At 37.9% G+C, this 23869-nt stretch overlaps 1 protein-coding gene and 1 long non-coding RNA gene across 7 annotated transcripts in view; both read right to left on the bottom strand.

The window, feature by feature from the left end:
- PTBP2 (polypyrimidine tract binding protein 2) overlaps positions 1–22468 on the bottom strand; it is a 44665-nt gene extending 22197 nt beyond the window's left edge. For 3 of the 6 annotated variants that reach the window (XM_063165653.1, XM_063165652.1, XM_063165651.1), the window contains exons 1-3: positions 20516–20652; positions 18932–18962; positions 7878–7953 (exon numbers count right to left, since the gene is read on the bottom strand). In XM_063165653.1, coding sequence (XP_063021723.1) covers positions 7878–7953; positions 18932–18962; positions 20516–20523 — 115 coding nt within the window. In that variant the 5' untranslated portion in view covers positions 20524–20652. Of the gene's footprint in view, positions 1–7877; positions 7954–18931; positions 18963–20515; positions 20654–22449 lie in introns of those variants that run through there. The other 3 variants (XM_063165654.1, XM_063165649.1, XM_063165655.1) reach the window with 3 other exon arrangements.
- Positions 22469–22633: 165 nt separating this feature from the next.
- LOC134423052 (uncharacterized) overlaps positions 22634–23869 on the bottom strand; it is a 261702-nt gene continuing 260466 nt past the window's right edge. The window contains exon 33 of the long non-coding RNA XR_010028994.1: positions 22634–23140. This is a non-coding gene — a long non-coding RNA (uncharacterized LOC134423052). The remainder of the gene's footprint in view (positions 23141–23869) is intronic.

The raw sequence follows: 23869 nt of genomic DNA on the forward strand, positions 1-23869 counted from the left end.
CAAGGGGAGCAAGGTACTAGAAGAGTAACATGGTCTTTTGGTAGAAATAGAGTCTATGCCTAAGCAGCAACAAACCTGAAAGAACCTTCCCTATACAGCACTTAAAACAAAACTGCTGAAACCTGGGGAGAGGCCAAGGGATGTTGGAGGAGACCTCACAGCCTGACTAATAACTACTGCTGAAACTGCTGTTAAACTGGAGACTCACTGGCAAGTAGCTATTTCATGACGTAGTCTGGCTTTCACTGGACTTGAAAATCTTGATCCAATTCAAACATTTTACTGCTAAAACTTTAACAAACATAAATATGCACTGAAAACAGCAGGCTACAATATTTGCATTGGGAGAACAAGTTTTAAGAAGCACTGAGAGAATGACTAAAACACAGTGTTAGCTCTTTACAAATCAAGTTATAGCTGCAAATGCATAGTTTAAAAAATATATAAAACAAAAAAAATCAAAAACCTAGTTCTGAATCATAGAAACATTTGGGTTGGAGAAGACCTTGAAGATCAAGCCCAACCATTAATCCTGCACTGCCGATATCCTGAGCACAGGAATGGTTTTATTCAATTCAGACTATTGTAAAAACCCATGTTCTGTAACACCCATAGCACTGATCTAAGTCCTCTGCATCTCTCCACCAAGGAGATGAAGAATTCAGTTTCCATGTGACATCAGGCAATTATATCTTAAACAAGATGTCATCTTTACTAATGATATTCAAAGCATTATTCTCACATCCAAATAGGATACTACAATTTAAATATAATGGATACATAAGCCACATCCCTGCTGCATAGAGTTCCTTCAATTCAGCATAGATCAACTTGTTGAAATTGAATATTTACAGGTTGACAAAGTCTTTAAATGGCCATAATGTGAGCAACTTGGGTCCTGGCATATTCAGTGAGATACTCCTATTTTATTAAACAAAGAAATAGGAACCTATATAAAAAAGCAACAAAATGAACTGCAGTATACACAAGGCATATTTTAAGTCCAATTCAAGCTATGAATATTCAATGAAACCCAGCAGTTTTTGCAGAAAAACTGTTCTTTAAGTTCAGCCTAAGTTCTAGCAAAGAATGAATAGCTTACTACCTGATAATAACTGTTTTTGAAAACATATTTTAATAAAATTTCATCCTAGAGGAGCTTTTCTCTGCACTTTTTAAAAAGAAATATATAAATATGACCTAAGAGTTCTGAGACCTTTATTTTAGATGCATAATTTTTCTGTATCATAAACTTTTTTCGTAAGCACACAATCTCCTAATACAGAAATGTAACTCTGTGGGTACAGGTAAAAAAAATTGGATACAACATAAAGTTGCTTTCACCCATTAGTTCCTGAAAAGGGGAAAAAAAAAAGTAAAAATTACTACAAGACACTGGCTATAAATTCCTGCATATCTGCAGTAGTGAAATAATATAAAAATACACACACTTCATGCAGAAATCACTTTGGTTCACAACTGCCAGTACATACCAACAACCAATTAAAAAAAAAAGTAACTTTCAGTTTGTACATACTAGAGAAAAGAAGCTTAATAGCAGTAGTATTCAGTGCTGTTCTATGCAGAAAGCACTTCTTGCTTTACCTTGGCTAAATATATGTGATTTCAGGTTATCAACTGCAGAACATCAGACACATATCCAGACAGGAAATAAGTGACTAAGAGAAAGGCAATGCAACTGAAGATATCTAGTTTATTAGACAAATAGTAAAATGTTGCACTGGCTACTGAACACAATCATCTGCCTCAACCAACCAGTAACAAACTGCAGACCATCACAAATTGTGTAATAGAGACCACTGTGGTTTTATTTCTGGAAAGTTCTTTTCTCATGGAAAGTTTTCCTATCCGTACCCTACCCTGATGTGATAGAATGTAGGAAGGGAGCTGACCAGTGACCTCTCCCAGGCTCCCAAACGCAAATATACAGGACCTTTGCTTTAGCATGTAAATCATCAAAAGTTCAACCTAAAGATAAAATCTGGAATTCAAAACGTTTGAAAGAACAAGAAAAGGAGACATACACTCAAAATACAATAAAAATACATAGAATATGAAATTGTCTGAAGTCCACATTCGTTAACCTTGAAGGTTAGGTTACACTGGTCAGGGTTAATTACGCTTTTGTTAATAGGGTTTTTTTGCTGTTTATCACAGACATGAGCCATGTACATACAAAAATCTTGATCAGCCAATATTAAAACTATCTTATACTACAAAGACTATTGCTTAAGAGGAATTTGAGCTTAAATAAGTAAACACAGTAAAACAAAGAAAACTTTAATACAGTTTTTAAGTGGCACATCTGCACATAGACTGCCTGTTCCAAAATGCACTGAGCACTGAGTTTTCTAAGCACTATGATAACACATTTACAGTATGGTATAGTGGCTACAGTTCAATGCTGCAGTCTAACATGAATGCACCTAATTTGGTCCTTAAAAATACGTAAAAATACCACAGGCTAGAGTGAAATCCAACTGAAGCAGAACAAGGAGTTACCAAAGCATAGCAATGCAGACAGAAGTTATCCAAATTGATAATAACAGCCACATTTTATTGCTCCCATCTGGAGATTTTTTATTTTTGTACGTTTCTAAATCTGCGTATCTGTAGAAATATGTAAAGTATACAGTATTATTAAATTACAATATCTTCCAGTCACACGTAATGTACTTCTTAAAATCTTTCAAATTATTAGTAATTGTAATCAATTTGAAAACTTCAGAAGTAAATTACCTAAGTTTAGGCATCATTAATTTTAACTAATAACTAATTTTACTTAATATGCTAGCAAAAATGGCACATCTATGACACATCTATGTTTACTGCCCAAGTTAAATACAGCACTTGAAATATTATTAGTTTGTATGCCTCAGTGCTAATTATTCTGTTAATACAATGAAGTACCTACCAAAGTCACTCCTAACATTCCCTGCTAATTAAGTAAAAACAAGATCAACAGTATCATTCAAAGCTCCAGGAGTTTGGTGAGCTCAGCTGCAAAACGATTTTGGAACGTTTCTACAGATCTACTTTAAACACACAAATGTGAACAATGAAATTGATGGCAGCTGCAACAAGAAAACCTGCCAACTCTTCTTATCTTTGACAAGCCAATTTTCATAAAACCTTCATCAACATCTTTCACTTTTTATCTACATCCCTTAAAAATTTTACCTTTTTGGTATGTGGATTTCAGCAAGGAGTTCATGGCATGAGCATCTCCACACACATAACTCTTCCTACAACTTCCATTAAGCAATCCTCCATCTTGAACAGCCAAAGCCTCACACCAAGTTCAGTGAAAAAGTAACGCCTTTACAGAGGTTACTCCTTTACACAGGAAACAACTTTTCCAGTTTTGAAGGATATGGGATTTTTTTTTCCTTGCATTTAAAATCTGCAGAATAAACAACTATGTACTTACTGAACATACAGCACTGAAAGGTAAAAAAATTATTTATGTACAATCATTTGCAATCCGCCTTACTAATGTCTTCAAAACCATTAGCGATGTCAGAATCAGCAATATGTATTTGAAGATCCTGGTTTCAGCTCTGGTTTCTCAAAATCCTGTTACCAAATCATATTTTAGCTTACTTAAAGAGCCTTTCTAGTCATTGTGCACCAACACAAAAAAAAAAAAATTAACTCATGGATCTTTATGAGAAGATTATGCTCTCTAACGAAATCAGAGTCAAGCAAGATAGTGGAAGAAAATAAGAACAGACTTTGACAATATTTTCAAAAAAAGCTAAAGGAAAACTAGCAGTACTTTAAGCAGTAGTAAAAGGCCTGTAGTTCTGAGAACACAACTTTAATATACTCAAGTCAGCTGGTGTTAAAAACATCAGAAACTTACACATGTAACATAACAAAAGAACTTCTTAAGCTTAGATATTTACTGATCTTGTACTTTACAAGCTGTTCTCCCTTGCTACAAATTCTAATCTAGTGTATGGGATCCTTCACTTAATATTTACAGAATAATATTCTGCCATCCTGTCCAACCTGGTTCAGGAACAAGAATAAATCTTGTATATTTAAATATAAACAGTTAACTAATATGAAATTCCTTACAATAACAGTAATCAAATTCGTCCAAAACAGTGCTCAGAATTAAGAGATAAAAGTCATCTTAATCCAAGTGTAGAATTCTGCTCCTTTACAGTCTTAAGACTGCTCTTTTACAAAAGACACAGAAAGTACCTAAAACAGCAACTTCACCTGTAGTGACTGCTATTGTACCCTGCTGTCACCTACACAGTCTGGAGATGGATACAGATGACAAAACTGTTCAGAAAAGGCCCAAGGAACAGGCCTTGCATTTTGAATCATGTCAAACATGCTGGCCTTTTTTAGAGAATTACCATTGGTTCAAACTATCAGTAAGAATGCAAATCAAGCATTTGCTCACCAATTTCACAAGTTTCTTTCACAAAGAAATAGGAAAGGATTCATCTGCAAGACTCCCTATAGGGCAGAGAAACCATTCCTCTTTCATGCCTTTCACTAGGAGAGAAGATTAGAGCAAGAGTATTCATAAAAGCATTAAAGTACTAAAAGCATTAGAGTACTACAGTATTCTCACTGAATGGCAGCTGAATTAAAAAACAAAACAAACAAACAAAAAAACAAACAAAAACAAAACAAACAAAAAAAAAACCCAAAAAAAAGAAAAAAAAAACCAAAAAAAACCACAACTCACTAAAAGAACTCTTCCTATGATAAAAAGGTAGGATGTTCATTTTTAAAAAATCATCTCCAGTCTCACCCATAATGACACTGCCCTCAGTTCCACCAAAACCCCTCCCTTACAAGAAAAGGTAGGGGTTTTTTTGACAACTTAGGCATTTTGGTTTAGGTTAATATTTTTATAGCAGAGAGAGAAATGAGGCTGTGCTTTGTTCAAAGTTTAGGCCTGCTAAGGCACTGCTATTGATAACTGCTTTTTTGACTGTGTACACTTTCACCAATAGAAGGCCCAGAGGATTACAAAGACAAACCACCTCTTTCTTCTGTTCCCCTAGCTACCTACTTAGAAAAATATCACAGAATCAGATATTGGAAATATCACAGTCAGAACCAGAATAGGTTTCTATATTCTCTGGGAAACAATGGCCAAACCTCATAAGAATACCACGACACTTCCCAACCCTAAAAATGAAAGGGCAAGAACAAGTATTAGTTTTACATAGGCAAGTATCGACAACATGTCTCATTTACAAGGGACTTAATAAATGATCACAGGATCCTTGAAGCCCTAGAAAATTTGGGAAAGATTCATCACCTTGGCTACAGAAAAAAATAATTGTTTAATTGACTGAAGTTTTAAATTCTTCTGAAGAGAAAAAGTAATAGCAGAACTGAAGCAAAAGGAGGACATCAATTCAGATAGAAAGAATACTTGCACTCATTTGGCTTCTGGAAATGGCTACAAAAAAATTAACACAGGCTTCAATTTCACATCTAACTACTTCTGAGGTTACAATCTGAACTTGTAAACAGTGCAAGTCTGGAAAAAGTACTTCCTTGTTCACAGTAAAAAAAAGAGCTATGGGAGGATATATTCAGAAGCTGAAGAGCAGATTTATCCTTCTCTACAGGGGGTTTTAGTGCTACTTCAAAAAGACAAGCAGAATGAAATTTGAATTCAATACCAAGAAAATGTTTAAAAAATAGAACACCCAAACAAACCAATCCCCTTTTTACAGACTGCTGTAGAGAATGACTTGAACTACAGCACTGCATTCAGACTGTGAGTTTTTGTTTGTTTGGAATTATTTTTCCACCAACCTTCTTTACATATTAATGAATTTATATGAAACTTTTAAGGACAGGCATCTGATACTACAGGAGCCAGATCACTACTCTAAGTACTGCTGCTAATGAGATTGTTTCTTGAGTTATGGTTATGGATGTCAAAAAAACCCAAACAGAGAAACCCCACCCACACCAAGAATACTCCCACACACAACAAACAAACTCCCAAAAATAAAACCCAAACCCTTAATCAGCTGGGAAATAAAAACAAAATGAGAAGCAATATATCTGTTAAATACATCAAAGTTCTATCCCATAGATCAACCTAATGGGATCAAAACATGTTTTTCCATTCTCACAATTTTTAAGGAAGAATTTGTATGTAGGGGCTGCTTAGACAAGCTTTCGTATTTCTTGTTTCAAAACCTCAAAAATTATAATTCTTATTTCAATTTTTTTTCCTTTACCTCCTTTTTCCTTTCATAAATTAATTTGCATTTAATTTCCTGGAACTAAAAGTTTATCTAAAAATATATTTATAATTTGGTAATGTTTAGGACTGAGTCCTGTCTTAATGTCCTCTGCTGATACCCAAACCCTTGGCACACAACTCTTTCCATAGCTGCTTCTCATTTAAGTATAGCAAACTGATGAAGCACTAAATATCCAGGACTGAAGAGGACATCAAGAAAATGAACAAAAGAGGGACCTCTTTCAGAACCAGAAGGAAGGAAGAAAAACAGAGAAGAGAGACATATGTTCCAGGGTTCCAAAATGGCTGTGAATGCACTACACTGCACTACATTTCTGACTTACTCCAAAGTAATAACCTTGTCACCTTTGGTGACAGAACTGCCAGTGGAAGTGGCTTTGTTGTGCTGCCACACTCCTCCACTCAACACCACACTGTGTCTACAACTGTGCAATCACATGACTGATCAGTAAGGGAAAACTACTTTATTTTGTTAGAATAGTTTAATGCTGCATTAACTTACTCTGCAAGTGTATAAGCACTCCAACAGAAGAGTGTAGCAGAAATGTGGATTTGGAGTTTTTCTGCTTGTGCTAAAGATGTAGGATGAGAAAGCACAGAGCCATCCATTCTGGCAAGAGTTGTCACCACAGCACCCTAATGGTAACATGAAATTGCGCCCTGAATCCCAACCTCTTACTAATAAATTAAAATGGAAATAGTCTGCTATTAATATCAGTGATTATACTGCTGACCCCATGAATACAGAAAATCAGGCACAGTAGAACAGTGAAAGAGGCAAGTGACTGGAAAGTGCAGCAACCCTCTATGTCATGAATTAACTCCTCCACATCTCTAAGGCAAGAGGGAAAAAAAAGAGAAAAAACGCACAAAAAATTAATAGTACGGTAGAAAAAGAAAAAAGAGAAAAAGCAAGACCTCTGAAATGAGCTTTCCAAGGGAACTCAATGTACATTCAACATACAGAAGCATCAAGTGCAAAAAAAGGCATTTTAGTGTGTGCCAATTAATGAAAAAAACCTTTCTATCTTGCATCACCAGAAAACTGATTCAAGAACAGCCACAGTCACTTTGCTCTGATATTCTACCACTGCAATCTCAAACTGAAGGAGCAAAGTGAAGCTTCCTGCTTGAGCAGTGACCCAGAACTCTCTCTTCCTGAATCCACACTGCATTATCAAACTGGCACAGTGGTCTTCCCTGTAACACCCACACTTGTGGATGACCATGAGTAAAGAAGTTGATGTCACACAGGAACTGGGCTCTTTACCTTTGCCTGAGATTTTACTGGGCTGTTTACCTTTGCAGCTGAGAGTCCTTACTTTAAAGGTAGCTGTACAAGAGAACTGTGATTTTTCATCCCATCACCCACCAACAATTTTGTGTGCAGACATCTCAAAGTTGCCTGTTGATTGTGGGATTATTCTTCTCAGACACCCAAGGTTTGTAGGAAATACAAAGTCACTATATTCTAATATAAGCCAACAGTTTATCCCTCTATAGCACAATGGATTCTCATTTGGTGTTCTCCCCTTGTAAACAGGAAATGAGTCCAAGTATAAATGATAGATTTCTCCTTTGAAAGGGCATCACTTACCAGTAACTACCATGCTGCTCATGTTAGAGTTCGGGCTACTGAGTACACTGCCTGAAAGAAGTTCGTCAGATCCTCTCTAAAAAGAAAGAGACAGTAAGAGATTTTTTTCCTCTATTTTGTGATTTTTAAAGATGATACTTCCTCTTTTCAGATAAGTGCAACAATTTGAAATCTAAGTAAAGCGGAATATTTACACGGCAATCTGAAATGAGAGCAGCTTAAGCACAGTTGTTTAACCCACCACTGAAATAAAGCCATCTCTGGACACGATGAGAACTGCTGAACAATAATTTTGTCCAGCATTTCAAATTAAAATATAATTAAATAAATTTATTCTACTTCAATAACATTTAAATTAATTTAAGTTTTAATATTTTAATACACATATATATTAAACTATTATATCTAGCTGAAACTACAAGGGAAATCTATGCAGAAAGAAATATGGAGTTTAGCTCAATTTTAACACCCCTATTTAAAAACAAATATTTAATGATCACAGGAAATTAAATCAGTTTTCATTTTGGGGACATTCATTTTTTCTGCAAAACACAACTTAGGGCAGGGAATTACATCTCCATTGTAGTTCTTAAAACATGAAAAATATAAATTAATGAATGACTTAAAAGTGAGCTGCAAAAATCAGGAGGGTTTATATTAAAACCATACAAGATAACCCTTTCCACAAATGGTAAGATGGGCACTTGACGCAGCTGAAGAGGCGCTTCTTTTCACACCTTGTTGTTTCTTTTTTTCTTTTATGCCCCAACCCTCTTCATTCTAAAGACTCCATCCCTCAAAAAGCCTACAAATCCAGGTCACTGCTAAAATGACAATGAGGAAAAAAAAAGTTTCTACACATCCTTATTAAAATAAATGTGTTTAATTCTGTTGTGGACACTACAAGAGAATCGAGAATAGTTCATGAGTATGTTTTACAGGGCACTTCATAATAAATTCATCTGAGACTATTACCTTCACAGACAGCACAGTTAAAAGACTTATAAAAATCAAACCCTTACCTTTTTCTCATACTGCACTATATTTGTGTCCACACAGAGAGCAGTATGTTAAAGTTTATATATGTGTACACACATATAGAGCCATTAAAGTTTACTTGGTTTTCAACATCAGCTCTGAAGAATCTCTATACAGTTTACTGAATGCTCTAAGCTTGTAAGGGTACATAGCAAGCAACAAAGCTGTGCCTATCAAATGAGCAAGAGTTTCCTTAAGATTGCATCATTCCTAATACCAAGACCAGATAGAACCATGAGAGGGACTATGTGTTGTTCTTTTCAATGCAAGGATGCATTTCTAAACAGATATAACTAAGAAAAATTTAGCTGGATAGAACTGAGAAGCAATTTATAGGCAAGTTATAGAAATTCTGTTTTTCTAACTACACTACTTTCTACTACTGACATAATATGCAGGTGTAAGTTGAAACAAACATTCTTTCCCTTTCATGTTCTACTTTATCTAACATAATATTGGCAAGGGTAGAATGCTGCAAAGTTGAAGTTTACTAGCAGCATTAGGTTACTCAGTGGTAAGTGCTTGCAATACCCATCGGGCTTTGCTTGGGAGCCCCTGTCTGCAGCCGGGCCAGCCCAGCTGAACAGGCAGCAGCAGCAGCAGACACTGACTCTGCTCACAGTCCAGCTGATTAAGATCATTCACCAGCATTTTTCCCCCTTAATACAGCATGCATAAATTTGTAATGGTACAGCAATTACTACATAAACAGCTGAAGTAACCCCAGTACCAAATGAATGCTCTTCCCAAAACCTGTAGGAACTTCACAAATCTGAAAAATTTCAGATTTCAATTGCCTCCAGCTTCAGAAAGTTACTTACAACAGCAACTGCTGAATGAAAGTGTGCAAGAATGATTATATAAACTTCTGGTTCCTAGTAAATCTGGCTTTCAAAAAAACTGTTAATTACTTAATCCACAGCAGAAAAATCCAAAAGGAGCACAAATTACTCAGAGTAGATATTCAGTTCCTGTATTTGTGTTTCATGAACAGTTCTCTCTTCATTTACAAACATATCATTTTACATTTCATGAACACCTTCACAGTCAATCACAAGACTTTGTCATTGCACTTGGAAGTTTTAACATTTTTGCTTCCGAAGAACAATTAAATGTGAATTTCTTGCGCTGGCCTGTATCATAAAATCTACACTTGTCTTATCTGCATAAATTAGTGTTCAAAAGTCTGATTCACATAGGTACAGGTTCATACATGAAATGTTCTTCCAATTCCCCTGTGAAATCACAAATGTATAGCAAATCTCTATAACCCCTGTATGTATTTCCCAAGCTTTTGGTCAAAGAGCTCTCTTACCATGAGTGTAATGATCCTATAGATATACATGCTTATTTTTCCTAATTGGTTCTTAAGCAGCCTAGATCCTTCTGTACTTCAGTATGTAACTTTAGAATCTGCCCTGCAGCAAAAGACACGATGGACTTGGATACAGAGTGGTAAATTACAAAATCAAAAGCAGTACCTGCCCGGTTTTTGTGCTTTACTTCAAAAGGGTTGTCTGAAGATCTTGGTTGGCTAGTAAAGCAAATTCATATAAGCATCTAAAGTAAGCCAATGTGTGCTCTTAGACTGCCACTACTGTGTAACACAATCCCTCCCAAATTACATAGACATAAATACTTATTTTACTTACATTTATTCAGCAGAGATAAGGGAGTATTCAATTTGTGATTTGGGTGCTTGGTATTGGTTTTATGTGCATACTCTTTTAGAGGGTGCTAAGCCAAAAAGGACTAACACCATGCTCCACGAGCAAAGCTTTTCATCACTCTGCTATGTCACACATGAATTTCAAAATCATATCCAATTTTCCAAGCATCTCAAATATTTAATTAGTCTCAATCACAGAAATTCTGTTAGTTGAATGGTACAAACCTTTAAACTAAATTAGGTAATTGTATTGAATGTTTCAGAGCTAAGGAAACCAAACTGAGATATTTGAAGAGCACACAGAATCAGACTCAAGGAAGGAAGATCCAACAGCAACATTCACTTCACTCTTTTCCCTGTCTGTGCAAACTGCTGTGTTCTAAAGAATCAAACCAAGTTTGAGACTGTAAAACAGTACTGAAGATCACAAATACAGAGATGGAAAAAACATTCTCATCTAAGTTATAACAAAAAAATAAAAAACCACACTATGATTACATTTCACCATAAACTGCAAAGGAAAGTTACTGTAAAAGCAATACGGTAGAGACTAATTCAATATCCATTTTAGCATGAGGCAGGGAGATTATTAAGAACAAAATAAGAAGTACAAACTGCTATTATACTATTAATACCTCATCTTCTGACATCTAGACCTCAACAGCACCAGTCTTCAAAGCCATATTTCTATTCCTAGCAGTGTCAAGAAGATAAACTTACATAAATCTTCCAGAAAAACTACCAACTAACTGCTCAGATCAGAGCAATCTATACAATTTCTTTATGAAACCAGCATCTACCAAAATATGAGTACACAAAATAAACAAGGAAATTTCCAGGCTTACATCTTGCAGCAAGCAAACCCTGAATTTGTCACAGTCAATACCACCCTTTCACTTCAGCCCATGTTATCAGCCCCTTATCACCCCAAGACCCCATGAGAGCATCTCCATGCATGGTGGGAAAACATCATGTTTAATGCACGGCGTCAATCAATGGATTTATGTAAAACTGACATGTAGGACCACTTTCAAAATAGACAAAAAATAAACCAAATCAGACTTTTAGTGCATATTTAAGTGAAAATTCAAAGTTATATATACAAAAATTATGTTACATACTGTAAATTAAAGACACCACTTTGATGTTTTAGCTAATTTCCCTAAGTGAACACTTATTTCTTACACCGTCACTTCTGCAATTTACAAAATCAATTAAACAAAGCGAAAGAAGAAGCCCCTAGCTCAGCAAATGAATGTCCCAGGTCTTTGCTTTAAGTTAGATATAACTCAAAATCCTTCACAACACAAGCTGGGTTTACATTGCAGAATTTCAGATTTTTTCCCTCCATTAAAGACTATTATAAAGCTTTGTGCTATCACAGGTTTTATTACGTATCTATATAATTTCAGGAAGTCATTACAGTCATACTATGCTTCCAAGCTAATTAAAAATATACTATTTAGAAGTCTTTGCAAACTATTTGCCTCATATTCCAGATTAGGCTTTAAATACTTAACACATTCCCCAGATTTTATTACATCCAAGGGTTTAGTCTTTTATGCACCAGAATACTTTTTGACAACTGTTTACATCAGAGACCCATAGGTTTTTTCCCCAGTAATTCAGGGCTATGGAGACTGATCAGAAGTTTTGGCTAAACCTAACCTAGCAGTGTATTACAAACAGCATGTGTAGAAGCACTACAATACTCCTAGAAACAGTAAACAAGTGACTCCTAGAAACAGTTAACTTCTGTTAAAAAGTCAAGAGTATCACCTAAAAAAAATTCTTAAACCTGCACTAGAAAATAAAATTACAACACTCAAAAATATTGAAAAATACATTTTTTTACAAATACTCTCATTTGTGGTGTTTATATTTGCTGATATTAGAAACCTCTCTCAAAACCAGGATGATTCTGCCCTTCCCATTTCCCTCTCTCTGCCTTTCCCCCCCCCACCAAAGGAAAGATAAGTAAGAGAACTTCAGCTGCACTGCACATTCACCACAGTCATTCTCAGCCTACAGGCATGAATTTCTCAAGGGGTATGACGAGCCAGGAGACAGATCTTGTGATTTAAGGAAATCCAACAGCACTGTAAAACACTTTATTTCTAACATCATCTGGGGGCAATTTAAAAGAAAGAGCCAGAAACCTGATGGTATGGGAGAGGAATAAGCACATGACAGTTTCAACCCAGACATTAAAACATTCTCCTCTAACAGTTACACATTGTAAACACACTGCTTCAATATCTGAAGTAACTTTGGGGACTGGATGTTAGAAACAACAGAAAACACACTTTGAACCCCCAAACACAGCATTTATAAACTTTGTTCAGTTTACTTGTGATGGATTAGAATTTAAAAGGATGCTTCGTTTCTAACACGATAAATTTTTATATGAAACACTGCATAAATATACCCTCACATATTCTTTTGTCAAGAAAAAACACTTGATCTGCCTTATGCTCTGCTTATATGCACAACTGTCAAAACACATAATCCAAACTACCCTGAGGAATTTGTTACACCTCTCATAAGTACAGGATCACAGAATACCCATGCAGGACAGGATATATATTCAGAAGAAACTCCATGCAGGTTCATAATTATTTTACAAAGCATACAGTTTAATTATAAGCTTGCTGTTACTTCACCAGAACCTTACATGCATGGAGCACAGCTACTTGAATAATTTTAAAGAATACACCATTTTATACTGGCATGAAATCAGTTGAGGTCGTGAACTCCATGGGTGCTTAGTAACTCACTTATACCATCACTTGCTTTTCATCCAGTATTGAGTTCCCAAAAAAGGTTTGTGAATTGGCTACTGTTGCACAAGTATTACAGTGACAGAAAAATGGAATGCAGCTTGATTTGCTTGTGAAAACATGGCCTGAAGCTCTAGGAAATGGAATTAGTGCATGTTGTCAGAGGTGGTGCATGTGATTGCGTTTCTCTTTGTATAACCCCTCAATTAAGATGCAGAACTAAGTCTTCTGCTACAAATGAAAACTGCATGATTTTAAATTAGTGAAAGACATCAAAATTTATCAAACAGGTACACTAAAACTTCCTTACACACAGTGAGCATACCTACTAGAGAGAACAAACTAAGTTTCAACATGTTTCCTTTCTTCCCATTTTCAGCTTTTCTTACTTCTTCACATATATTACAGTGACAGAATGGGCATCACAAAAAAAAAAGTACAAAGAAAAAAAGAACTGGAGTCAGATGTTCTGAGAATAAATATGAAAGCTATTTCAAACAGGGCCAATTTACAGAAGTTACTGTTATCAGATATCTTTACTGTTAATAGATATCTTTCATTGTAAGAAGCTATTTTTTGTCATTATGGACATGTTCCCCATACCACTGCTGGAAAAACAAATCCAGATGCCACTTCTAAACTTTTGAACATGGTCAGACTTCAGCCTTACTTCACTGCTATAATGCTCCACACGTCTTTTTTGCTGTTTACTGCTGCTAGCACAACTTAAGTATCTTAAATATTATTAAAACCAAAGGTTGTCTAAAAATATTATCACACCTAACACAAGATTAAAGCACCTCTAAAATTCACAAACAACCCATTTTTCTCATATCACTGTCTCTTTGTCTGGTCTACCAGCAATTATATTAGACATATAAGGTTAGTCCAAAACTCTAATACTAACATTTTAAATACAACAGAGTATCACATGGCATTTGTCTGTATGAATAAACTGATTTTTTTATCCTACCACTCCCTTCCTTTTAAGCAGCCAAAATTACAACAGTGAAGGCAAAAAATCTGAGAGAGTACAAAACTGAAAGGAACAGGCTTGTGAAATAAGTTTAGACTAAATTTTAGAAGTGGGAGTTTATCTTCTGACAACTTGCTAGAATCTGACTTTCAATCCTATTTTCATTATACCATGTACAGCTGAAACAAAAAGTCACAGCACATCTACAGTATCTACTTGTTTCCACCATGAACAAATTCTCAGTTATTACTAGCAAAAAGGTTCAGAATATAGTTTAGTAAGAGAAGACTATGCCTCAGAACATGAGTTAAAAAACCGAAGCGGACAGCGATTCAAGAGCACTTAGACTGCTACTTGGTGTCCTCTCCCCTTTCTCCCTCAGTTCTCAGCTACTGTCCTTCCCCCATACTACCATATTCCTCCATGTTAAGTTTCAGTAACCAGGAAAAAGGGGGACTAAGTGATACTTTCCTGTTTGGAAAACTTAGAAAGTACAGGATGTGTTTCTTAGCATGTTCTATCCATCCCAAACACAACCAACTAAACACACACCACCAATTCCCTCATCTCTTAAGCAATGGCCGAATCCCTGACCATGGGGGGAAGAAGGCCATCCCCACATCTTTGACCATTCCAAAACTCTTCACAGGAATGAGCTCTCTCTCCTGGCTACAACTGGGGCTGTCCATGCTTGGCAGCTGAAGCTTGGCTTTTGGCCAGCATCCATAGCACCGTCAAGAAGGTCAAAAATTTCCTAAATGCTGTGTACCAAATAACACTCCAGGAAGAAATGGCTGCTTCTGTTCTCCTGTCAGACAGAAGAACACCTCAGCCACTGTGAAACATGCAATGCATACACACAGAATGAGTCACTCAATTGTTCAAAGCCCATTTACTGCACAGCTACCCATCCCATCCAGGAGAAACATCCATCAGACTGAAGTGGCACACACTGAAACACAGTAGGAGAGATCACCCTCAATATGCACCCAAAGTTCACCTAAGTTATTCCCTACACCTGTGTGACATATATTCCTTATGCTTTCATATCTATCCAAAGAGTCTTTTAATTACTCCATAGGAAAGATACATTAATACTTCATACATCAAATGGCCGAAAAAGGCTCTATCACACCAAGTGCCAATCAGATATCAAGATTAAAGCACGGTAATGTAAAGAGAACACAAGAGAACAATTCAAAGTACAGTTATTAGATGTTGATGCTCAAAACTGTATAACCACAGAGTAACTAAGGACCTGATGTAATAAGAGCAGAGCAATCCTAATGTACTTTTTTTTTAAAAAAAGCAAATATCTTATAGAATATGATAAATTTTTGAAATTATGCACAAAGAAATCTATAAAATGTATAAAATTTCTCCAGGGAACTAAATTTTTTTAAAATTTATGAACTATGTAAATATTACCATTCCTGGAATCCTCAGCTCTCCTTTATTCAAGTATACTTTGCACAAACTGCTCATATACAATGCAAGTTCACAAATCAGCATCAGACAGAGAGCTAAAGCTCATTCCTTCTTGCATGATTTTGCAAAATGTAATGTGAGGGGTGAACTGTGTGCAGTGACATTTCCCTGCCTCCATGAATTCTAGGTAAGCAAAACAAGACATTACAGACCAAATCAAGTATGAGTTATCTCATTTGTATTTACAAGATGACTGGGTTGTGACATGTTCTAATGCTTTCAGAAATTAAAGCTCGCTGCTCCTCTGACAGATTTGAGTGAGGAAGCGTGTTTCCACTGCATATTTTGAATTGCACAAATCCTCACATTAATTCTTTGTAAACCAAGTTCTCAAGTTGCATTCATCATTTTTTCTAGCTCCATTTTAAGTTTTAAGTTTTGTACTGGTTTCTAGTGTTAATTTCTGGTGACTCAACATGTAAATCAAATGAAGACCAAACATCAGATGAACAAGAATGTTTTAAAACAATTTAAGTACACAATACAAATAAATGGTATAGTTTCAAATTTATCCCTCATTTGTAGGTAACTCTGATTATAAAACTGTTAATAAAGCATTATAAGGAAGCCTTCCTTTCACTTTATACTTGCCTTGACCACATGCAGTCCCCTAAACTACAAAGTCCTCCTTTAATGGAAAGACAATACCCAGACTACAATAATTAACTTCTCTTACTCTTTTATGAATTTTAAAAGTATAACGTGCATTTTGTTGTTTAAGAGAACAACCAGGTAGATAACAGTTAATGTAACTTTTAAATTTGCATTGACACGACTGATGATGATAAAATAAAGCAAATTTTCCAAACAGAGGAGTCACATGTCACCATCCATTTCTCTGAGTATAACTGAATATATCACAAACATGTTTTGCAAGTGATCAGCACATACACTTTAAGTGAAAAATATCAGAAAGCATCAAGTAAAAGAAACATTCTGGATAAGGCAACTTCTCACAGCTAAATCCCTGCCCACACCCAATGACTATCCAGTCTCAACAAAAGCAGTGTTGGAAGAACATTAAAATTGCTAATGCAACTCCTTGGATTCAAAACTTAATTCTTACACATTCTACACATTCCCACAGCACTCCATGAAAAGAAAACTTCCAAGGGAAGGCCAGATGACTGATCCCAGTTGTTTATATACACTTGACAGGCAAAGCATTCCTCAACTTGAAAACATCAGTCCATCAAGAGCAATGAATAGCCACCATAAGGACAAATGTTCCACATGTCCTTCCACAAAGCACGAGTGAAGCTGGCATTACATCACTATGCACACTCCATTAGACAGAAATCCCATTCTCCATGCTCAGCAGTACCTTGAGATAATTAAAGAAGCTCCAGAATACAATCCAGTTTATTCCTCCCATATTTAACAGCTTTCTTCAGGAAATCATCATCCTTATTTATTTGCACTACTTCCATGCATAGACTGTTTTCTCCAGAAACCAGACAGCAAGTCCATTTTTACAAGCAAAAAGCACAACTTTTTGATACTTCTGAGCTTTTCCTTGTAGTTTTTAATCACTGCCTCCAATACACCTGTCTTGCCTTCTTTTTTACACTCATAATATGACTTCTACAATCAACAGAAGAAAGCAGTTACATCATCTCAAGTATCTTTATTTCATTGTCTGGCTACTATCTTAAAATTTGGCTCTAAAATGGTACTACCCACTTAGACACAGTTTGTAACACTCAAGTTCTCACAGACTGAAGTTGCTCATAGTAAAGAGTAAAAGGGATACTGAATCAATTTACTTCTCCTGAAGTGACAAATGTTAGAATTAAAGATCCAAGTAATACATGGTCCACTTGAAACTACTTCTTCACTAGAAAGAAAAATTACTATGGATAATTAATGATTTTAGATTTTTTGCCCTGAAGCTGTGTACATGGGGCACAGTTTGCTGCTGAAAGACTTGGAACATCCTCAGGTATCTCTCCAAACTACTAAATACATTGCTATGTTTTAATTAGTTAACACTTTGTCCTCCCAGGCATCAGAGAAATAATCATGTCAGCTCTATTGTGCTTAGCTCCCACGGAAGTACCTTAACAACCACACTTTACTCATGATTCAGAGATGAGTTTAAGCTTGTCTGCAATAGTGCATGAACACATGGAGCTGGATGGGTGCAGAATCCACATAACTGACTTCTCACAGCCCTTCCTACAAGCAAGCTTACCCAGAAACATTACACAGGTAGATCCAACAGAACAGCTGCTGTATCCACAGGCTGACTGCATTATATAGGAACTAGTCCCAATCCAGCTGGACCAATACTGAATCTGAGCAACTGGGCCTTTCTAGACAAAGCTGGGCTGAGCAAGCAGCTAGCACTGATCAGCTCCAGGTGAAAAGGCAGGTACACAGCACAAGCTACAAAGTCTCTGAACAAAGACTTAACTGTATGCACTAGAAAACTCCTGCTTCTACCACTGAAATACAATTGCTCTCATGCATTCATTGAAGTTCTCTTGTCCCATATCCCTTTGCATAAACATTATTTATCTACTACGACGGAGTACTGATCTAATTCCTGTGATAGATTTGAATAAAAAGCAAAATAAATAGTAAATTAACTGCTATTTAGAAGCCCTTTCCTTTTTATGAAAATTCACAACTTAACTTGAGAAATAAAAGTTACAGCAAACACCCACTTCTGTGTCTACATAACAAACTCTAGCTCCCATTTTTCTGTCCTCATAGATAGTCACTTCTTTTTTCACTTCAGTGGGAACTGTTTTGAAAAAAGGAGGGGGAGGGACAGAGAAAGTATGACTTTTACAGGCCCCATGCAACAATGTGGGAGTGGTGCTTTGAAAAAAAGTATGATAAATCAAGTTTCAAAGTAAGAAGCTGACACCACTGCATTAATCCAGAACCACTGTTTATAGTTCAGTGCCTAGAAAAGTCTTTTGTGTAGAGGCTCCAATTTACCTCTAGGGATTTTTGTTTAATAAAGCATACACGGCTGACTAGATATCAGCTCACAAGGACCAGTTAGTATCTTCCAACAGGCAATTACTGATGCTCAAAGTAGTTCATTTTGTATCAGCACTCTACCCCCTTATTTGTTAAGTGTACATCCTACCTTCACACCAACGGCAACATCAGTGACAATGCTGCAAAAAAAGAAAAAAACAAGAACATAAGTCACCCAATTTATCCTCATAAACCAAGCTTTTCAATGTCTTGTAATGACAAAATTATGAGGAAACAAACAGGCAACAAGTTCCCCGAGCAAGAAACAATGTCAAAAACATATAGGACTGGAATGCAAAAGAAACTTTGAAATGCTACTGAGCTCCCACAGCTTATAGGCCTTTCCAAGAGTACAAAGTTTCAAGTAAATGTTACTCCAATGCAGCACCGCCAGGAAATTTATTTAGGAAACTTGGGTCTCTGGATATAGGATTACAGGGTAGAAATAGAGTAATTTAAAAGTAAGTACAAAACTTCTTACATACCTCTATTAACTAAACAGCTAACTCAGCAACATAGCTGAACCTTTGTTTGACCTACTCTTTGAACAGCAGAAAGCAATCTTTTTTTTTTTTTTTAATTAGCTTGGAAAAAACCCCCATTGGCAGCTACACCTGTACGAAACGTAATGAGGTACACCGATGAAAAACATTGCAACAGGTATGTCAAGGTGCATCTCCTCCTTAGAGCTTGTGACATCACCACTCACAGTGTACACCACAATCCTAAAAGAAACCTCAGTGCACAAACACATACACACAAAAAAGAATATGGGACAGCATTCCACAATGCAGTACTCATTCCTAGTTCTCAGACAGGATTTGTAACTCCTACCATTATAACCACAACCATAAAAAGCCTTGGGAAGTCTCACAGTTGAAAGGTTATATATGCTTAAAGCATACCAAAGAGATGGCTTCTCTGTTTGAAGCAGAGTAAACAACCTAATGGGAGGTTTGGAAGCTGAAAGCTGTTGTGTTTACACTGAAGGCTACAGCCAGCAGCCCCGCTTTCCAGGTGCAACAAAAAGCAGGCCTGGCGTGTGGTGCCTGCCCATCCCAGCCCCTACTGTCCCCTAATGCCGACTGCTTCCAACCTTCCCTTCTTTGGTTTTTACAGCCACTCCACTGTATATACAAAGGCATCTCTCCACCTGGAGAGGGGGGGAAGCCGAAGGGCTTATTAGGCAGTTTCTGAAAACAAAAGAGCTCGACATCTGGCTCCTGCTGGCATCGCTCCTCCCCTCCAGCCAGCTCCAAAACAAACCCGAGCCCAGCAACGCGCCCCTCCTCGCCCCCTGGCCAGAGGAGAGATGCCAAAGGCGGGGGGCAGGAGGGAGCGAGAGGCTCCGAGGGTCGAGGATGAGGGCAGATCGCCCCTTCTTTACATCGGGACTCGCCGTCTCGGGCACTGCACTTAATTAGCGGGCAGCCCGAGGCCCTCGGCGATTTGAAAGGGGCACCCTACAGAGGGGCCCGCGTTACGGAGAGGCTGAGCCCGTCCGGCCCCGCTCGCAGCCTGCGTGGGGCCTCAGGCTTCAGCTGTCCCGCGGCGGGAAGCTCCTCGCTCCCCACACCCTCGGAGACGCCCGCCGACAGCCAGCGAGCGCCCGGCGCCGGGACAGGTGCCACCAGCGGCCGGCAGCACACGGCGCGGCAGTGCACTCGCTCCCAGCGCCCCGGTGCCCACTCACCCGTCCATCGCCGAGCAGGACAGAGCGCGGGCAGCGGGACAGGAGCCGCGCACGGGGAGCTGAGAGAAAATGGCGGCCTGGCCTGCACGGAAACCGCCGAGCGTTGCCGAGTGCCGGGCTCCGCTCCGCGTCCCCCTCCGCTTCCGCGCACGCGCCGGCAGAACGCGCATGCGCCGTGCGCCCCGCTGAAGCTCTTGCCCTCAGCTGCCCGGCCCGAGCCGGCCCTTGAGGCGGCGCGAGCTGCCCCGCCCGCGGCGGGAGCGGCGGCGGCGGCGGCGGAGCTTAGCGTTCCCCGCCCGGCCGCGGCCCGCCCCGCCACCGCTCCAATCCCAGCGCCGCGCCCGGAGTGCGCGGGGGGTGGCAGGGGCTCCTCCGCCCCCCGGCCTTCCCTGCCGCCCGCCCGGGCTGAGCCGCCGGACCCCACTTGTTGAAGGGAGAGAGTTCCGGGCTTGGTCCCGGCCCTTCTCCTCAGGGAAAGCGATCAGAGGGACCCGCGCCGCGCTCCAGCCCCACAGGGAGCCTTGTGCCCATCGCTCCTAACCTCGACCGCGCTGTCACTTCCCAGAAACAACCTGTTGACTATATAACTGATCACTAACACTAATAAACATAATAAAGAGGAACGTCCAAAGGAACTACTGCAGTGAATTGGGCTGTTTCTTCACAGAAATAAGTGTCTCTGTGGTTCTCTGTAAACTGTCATGTCAGGGTACAAAATACGTGGCTATTGCGAAATACACATTTTCTCCTCATTATCTTTTGCCAGATCTCAGTGTTTCATCACAAAACTTCAAATGTTCGACACGTTTCTAAGTTTCCTAGAAAAGCTGTGCATGACAAGACCCTGGATTGCACTCAAAACAAAAAAGTCAAACTAAAGATTTTATACCTATGAAAGAAAATTCGAAATTGTGATCCAAATGTTCCTGTAAGATTCCAAACCCAGAAGTATTCAAAACATCTTCTGTGATTTCTATATTTTGATCTAGAAAGAATATCTTTAGAGAAGGTAGCCCATTACTTGATTGCATTTTTTGGAGTCTGCCATCAAAACTATTGCAATGAAGCCTGATAAAGAATTTAGGAACCAAAAACTACAAAACTATACACATGTCCATAACTGGAAAATTTTCACTATGCTTTAATACTCCAGTATCATCCTCTAGCTGACACCACAAATAACTCATAACTGGATTAACAATTAGGAGTGTGTACAAATTCTCATTCTACTCTGCAACTTTTTGTTGTTCTGTTCTGGAAAAGCCACTCTGATTCTCTACAGCAGTTTACTGATAATGCTTCCCCTTAGTGCCATTATCACTTGGATATCTGCAACTACTTCCTCTTTCAGAAATTGTCTTCAGCACCCATCACTGACCACTAGACTAAATTACTATTTATTCACTTTCTTAGAAAACCCCTCTTAAATATTTGATTTGCTGAGATTGTATCTAAAGCTCATCATGCCACATGCTATGCTTTAAGGGTTTTTTCTTCTACATTATGTTTTGGTTGTTTTTTTTTAAGTCTGTGGTTGTAGCATTCTTTCCTGATTACAGGTGATAAAGTACTATGATCATGATAGAAAGTAACATTGAAGACATCAGAGACATAGGAGTGCATGTAACAATCTCCATAAATCCAGGGCGTATTTATATATTTACTCTCTCTCTCTAAGTACAATCCCTGTATATTCTGGCATACTTGCTAGGCTTTGCAGCATTGGAGGTTGGGTTTATAATTGGCTGCTCTTGCTTTCCATTGCCTTTTGATGCCATATTGTACTGGGAATTTTTTTGTCTTTTTTCCCCCTTATAAATCAAAATATATCTTATGCAATTTTGTATTGGTAGAGGTACTAATCCTTCCACTTCTTAGCAATTAGTGGAAAATCTGATTTCCATCTCATTTTTCCAACAGCCTAATTTGCTTACCTTCTTTGCCTTTATAGTAATGCCATCTTCCAACCTGGTTTTCTCTTCTGTAATATTTCTTTTTTCTCCTTCTTTCATGACACCTACAAAAATCTAAGTGAGCTAATACTCATTCAGTTTATCCTCTGAGTTAGAAGATCTTCCACATAAAGGAGGCTGGGGAGTACCTGTTGAGTATAGCAGAAAGGACATTGGAACTGAGTCTGCAAATCTGGTTGAAATTACGGATGTGACTTTATACAGCAAAACTCTGGTCCCCCACAAAGCATCAATAAAAGTGATAATCAATCAGGATTTTACCTAGAGCATTTAATTTAAAAAGGAATAAAAAAGATACGAGTATTCAGCGCATTTCTAATAAAATGCCATGGTACCCTCTTGATCAGTTCATGCAGTGTGGTGTTCCACTTTCCTGTTCATGTAGCTTTGCCTTTTTATACTATTAGATCATTTTTAGTACACTTCTGAATGCCTTGTGAAATGTCTGCCACATTTGGAACACTGTGATAGCATCATCTGTTTATCTGGTTGTCTGTTTTCTCTGTTGCTAGAGTGTGTTTTTGCTTTGTCTTTCTCATGTTTCAGATAGTCAGAAAGAAATTGTTCCCAAAAAACCCCCTCTTGTCCTTAGGAGCTGTAAACTCTTTGCTGAAGTTCTGCATCAGACGTTTGAGAAGGCAGCTGAAATGTCCTGTAAGAGACAAGCATTAAGTAAAATACCTCGAGCAAAGCCCTCCACATTCAGTTGTTACATTACAAAGCACATGGGCTTATATACTCTCTCCATTTTATTCTAAGTAAAATTTAAGTGCAGATACTATTATCAGCTGTTCAAAGTTCCATACCCTTACTGCTGCAACAATATCTTGTTTTCCTAAATATTTTCCTTTGATCATTGATACACTTAGATGTTTCACTTTGATCAGTTGTTTCTGTTTTATTTCAAGAACAGCTAATAAATAACCATCTGTGTAGTTCAGTAGCAGTGTGAGTAGTTAATGATGTTTGCTTCATGGAAGATTGTAGGAATTAGAAAGCACACAAAGATATTTTCTGCTTTACATTGTCACAGACTGATTCTCTGGAGTTGCTGGGGATAAAACAGCATCCGCACTCTCAGAGAACAGCTTGTCCAGAGTTTGCCTGAGCACTTTTTGACATCCCCAGCACTCTAGGGCAAGAAGTCTTGCAATTTAGGAAATCAGTGTCTGAAAAATATTTTCTTTTGGTTGTGTCAAGCCCACTGCCTGATAATTTCCTGTGATGTCTACTAGTTCTCCTTTTTAAAAAAAAATAGATGGATCATTTTTTCTGTGTACCTATTCTTGCTGTTCCTGAACGCACATACCTCCATTATACTGTCTTCAGTTATCTTTCAGCTGTTCTAGTAAATTTCATGTTTCCTCTATTAAAAGTTATT

The sequence above is a fragment of the Melospiza melodia genome, chromosome 11 (assembly GCF_035770615.1).
Source record: "Melospiza melodia melodia isolate bMelMel2 chromosome 11, bMelMel2.pri, whole genome shotgun sequence".
In the NCBI taxonomy this organism is placed as follows: Eukaryota; Metazoa; Chordata; class Aves; order Passeriformes; family Passerellidae; genus Melospiza; species Melospiza melodia.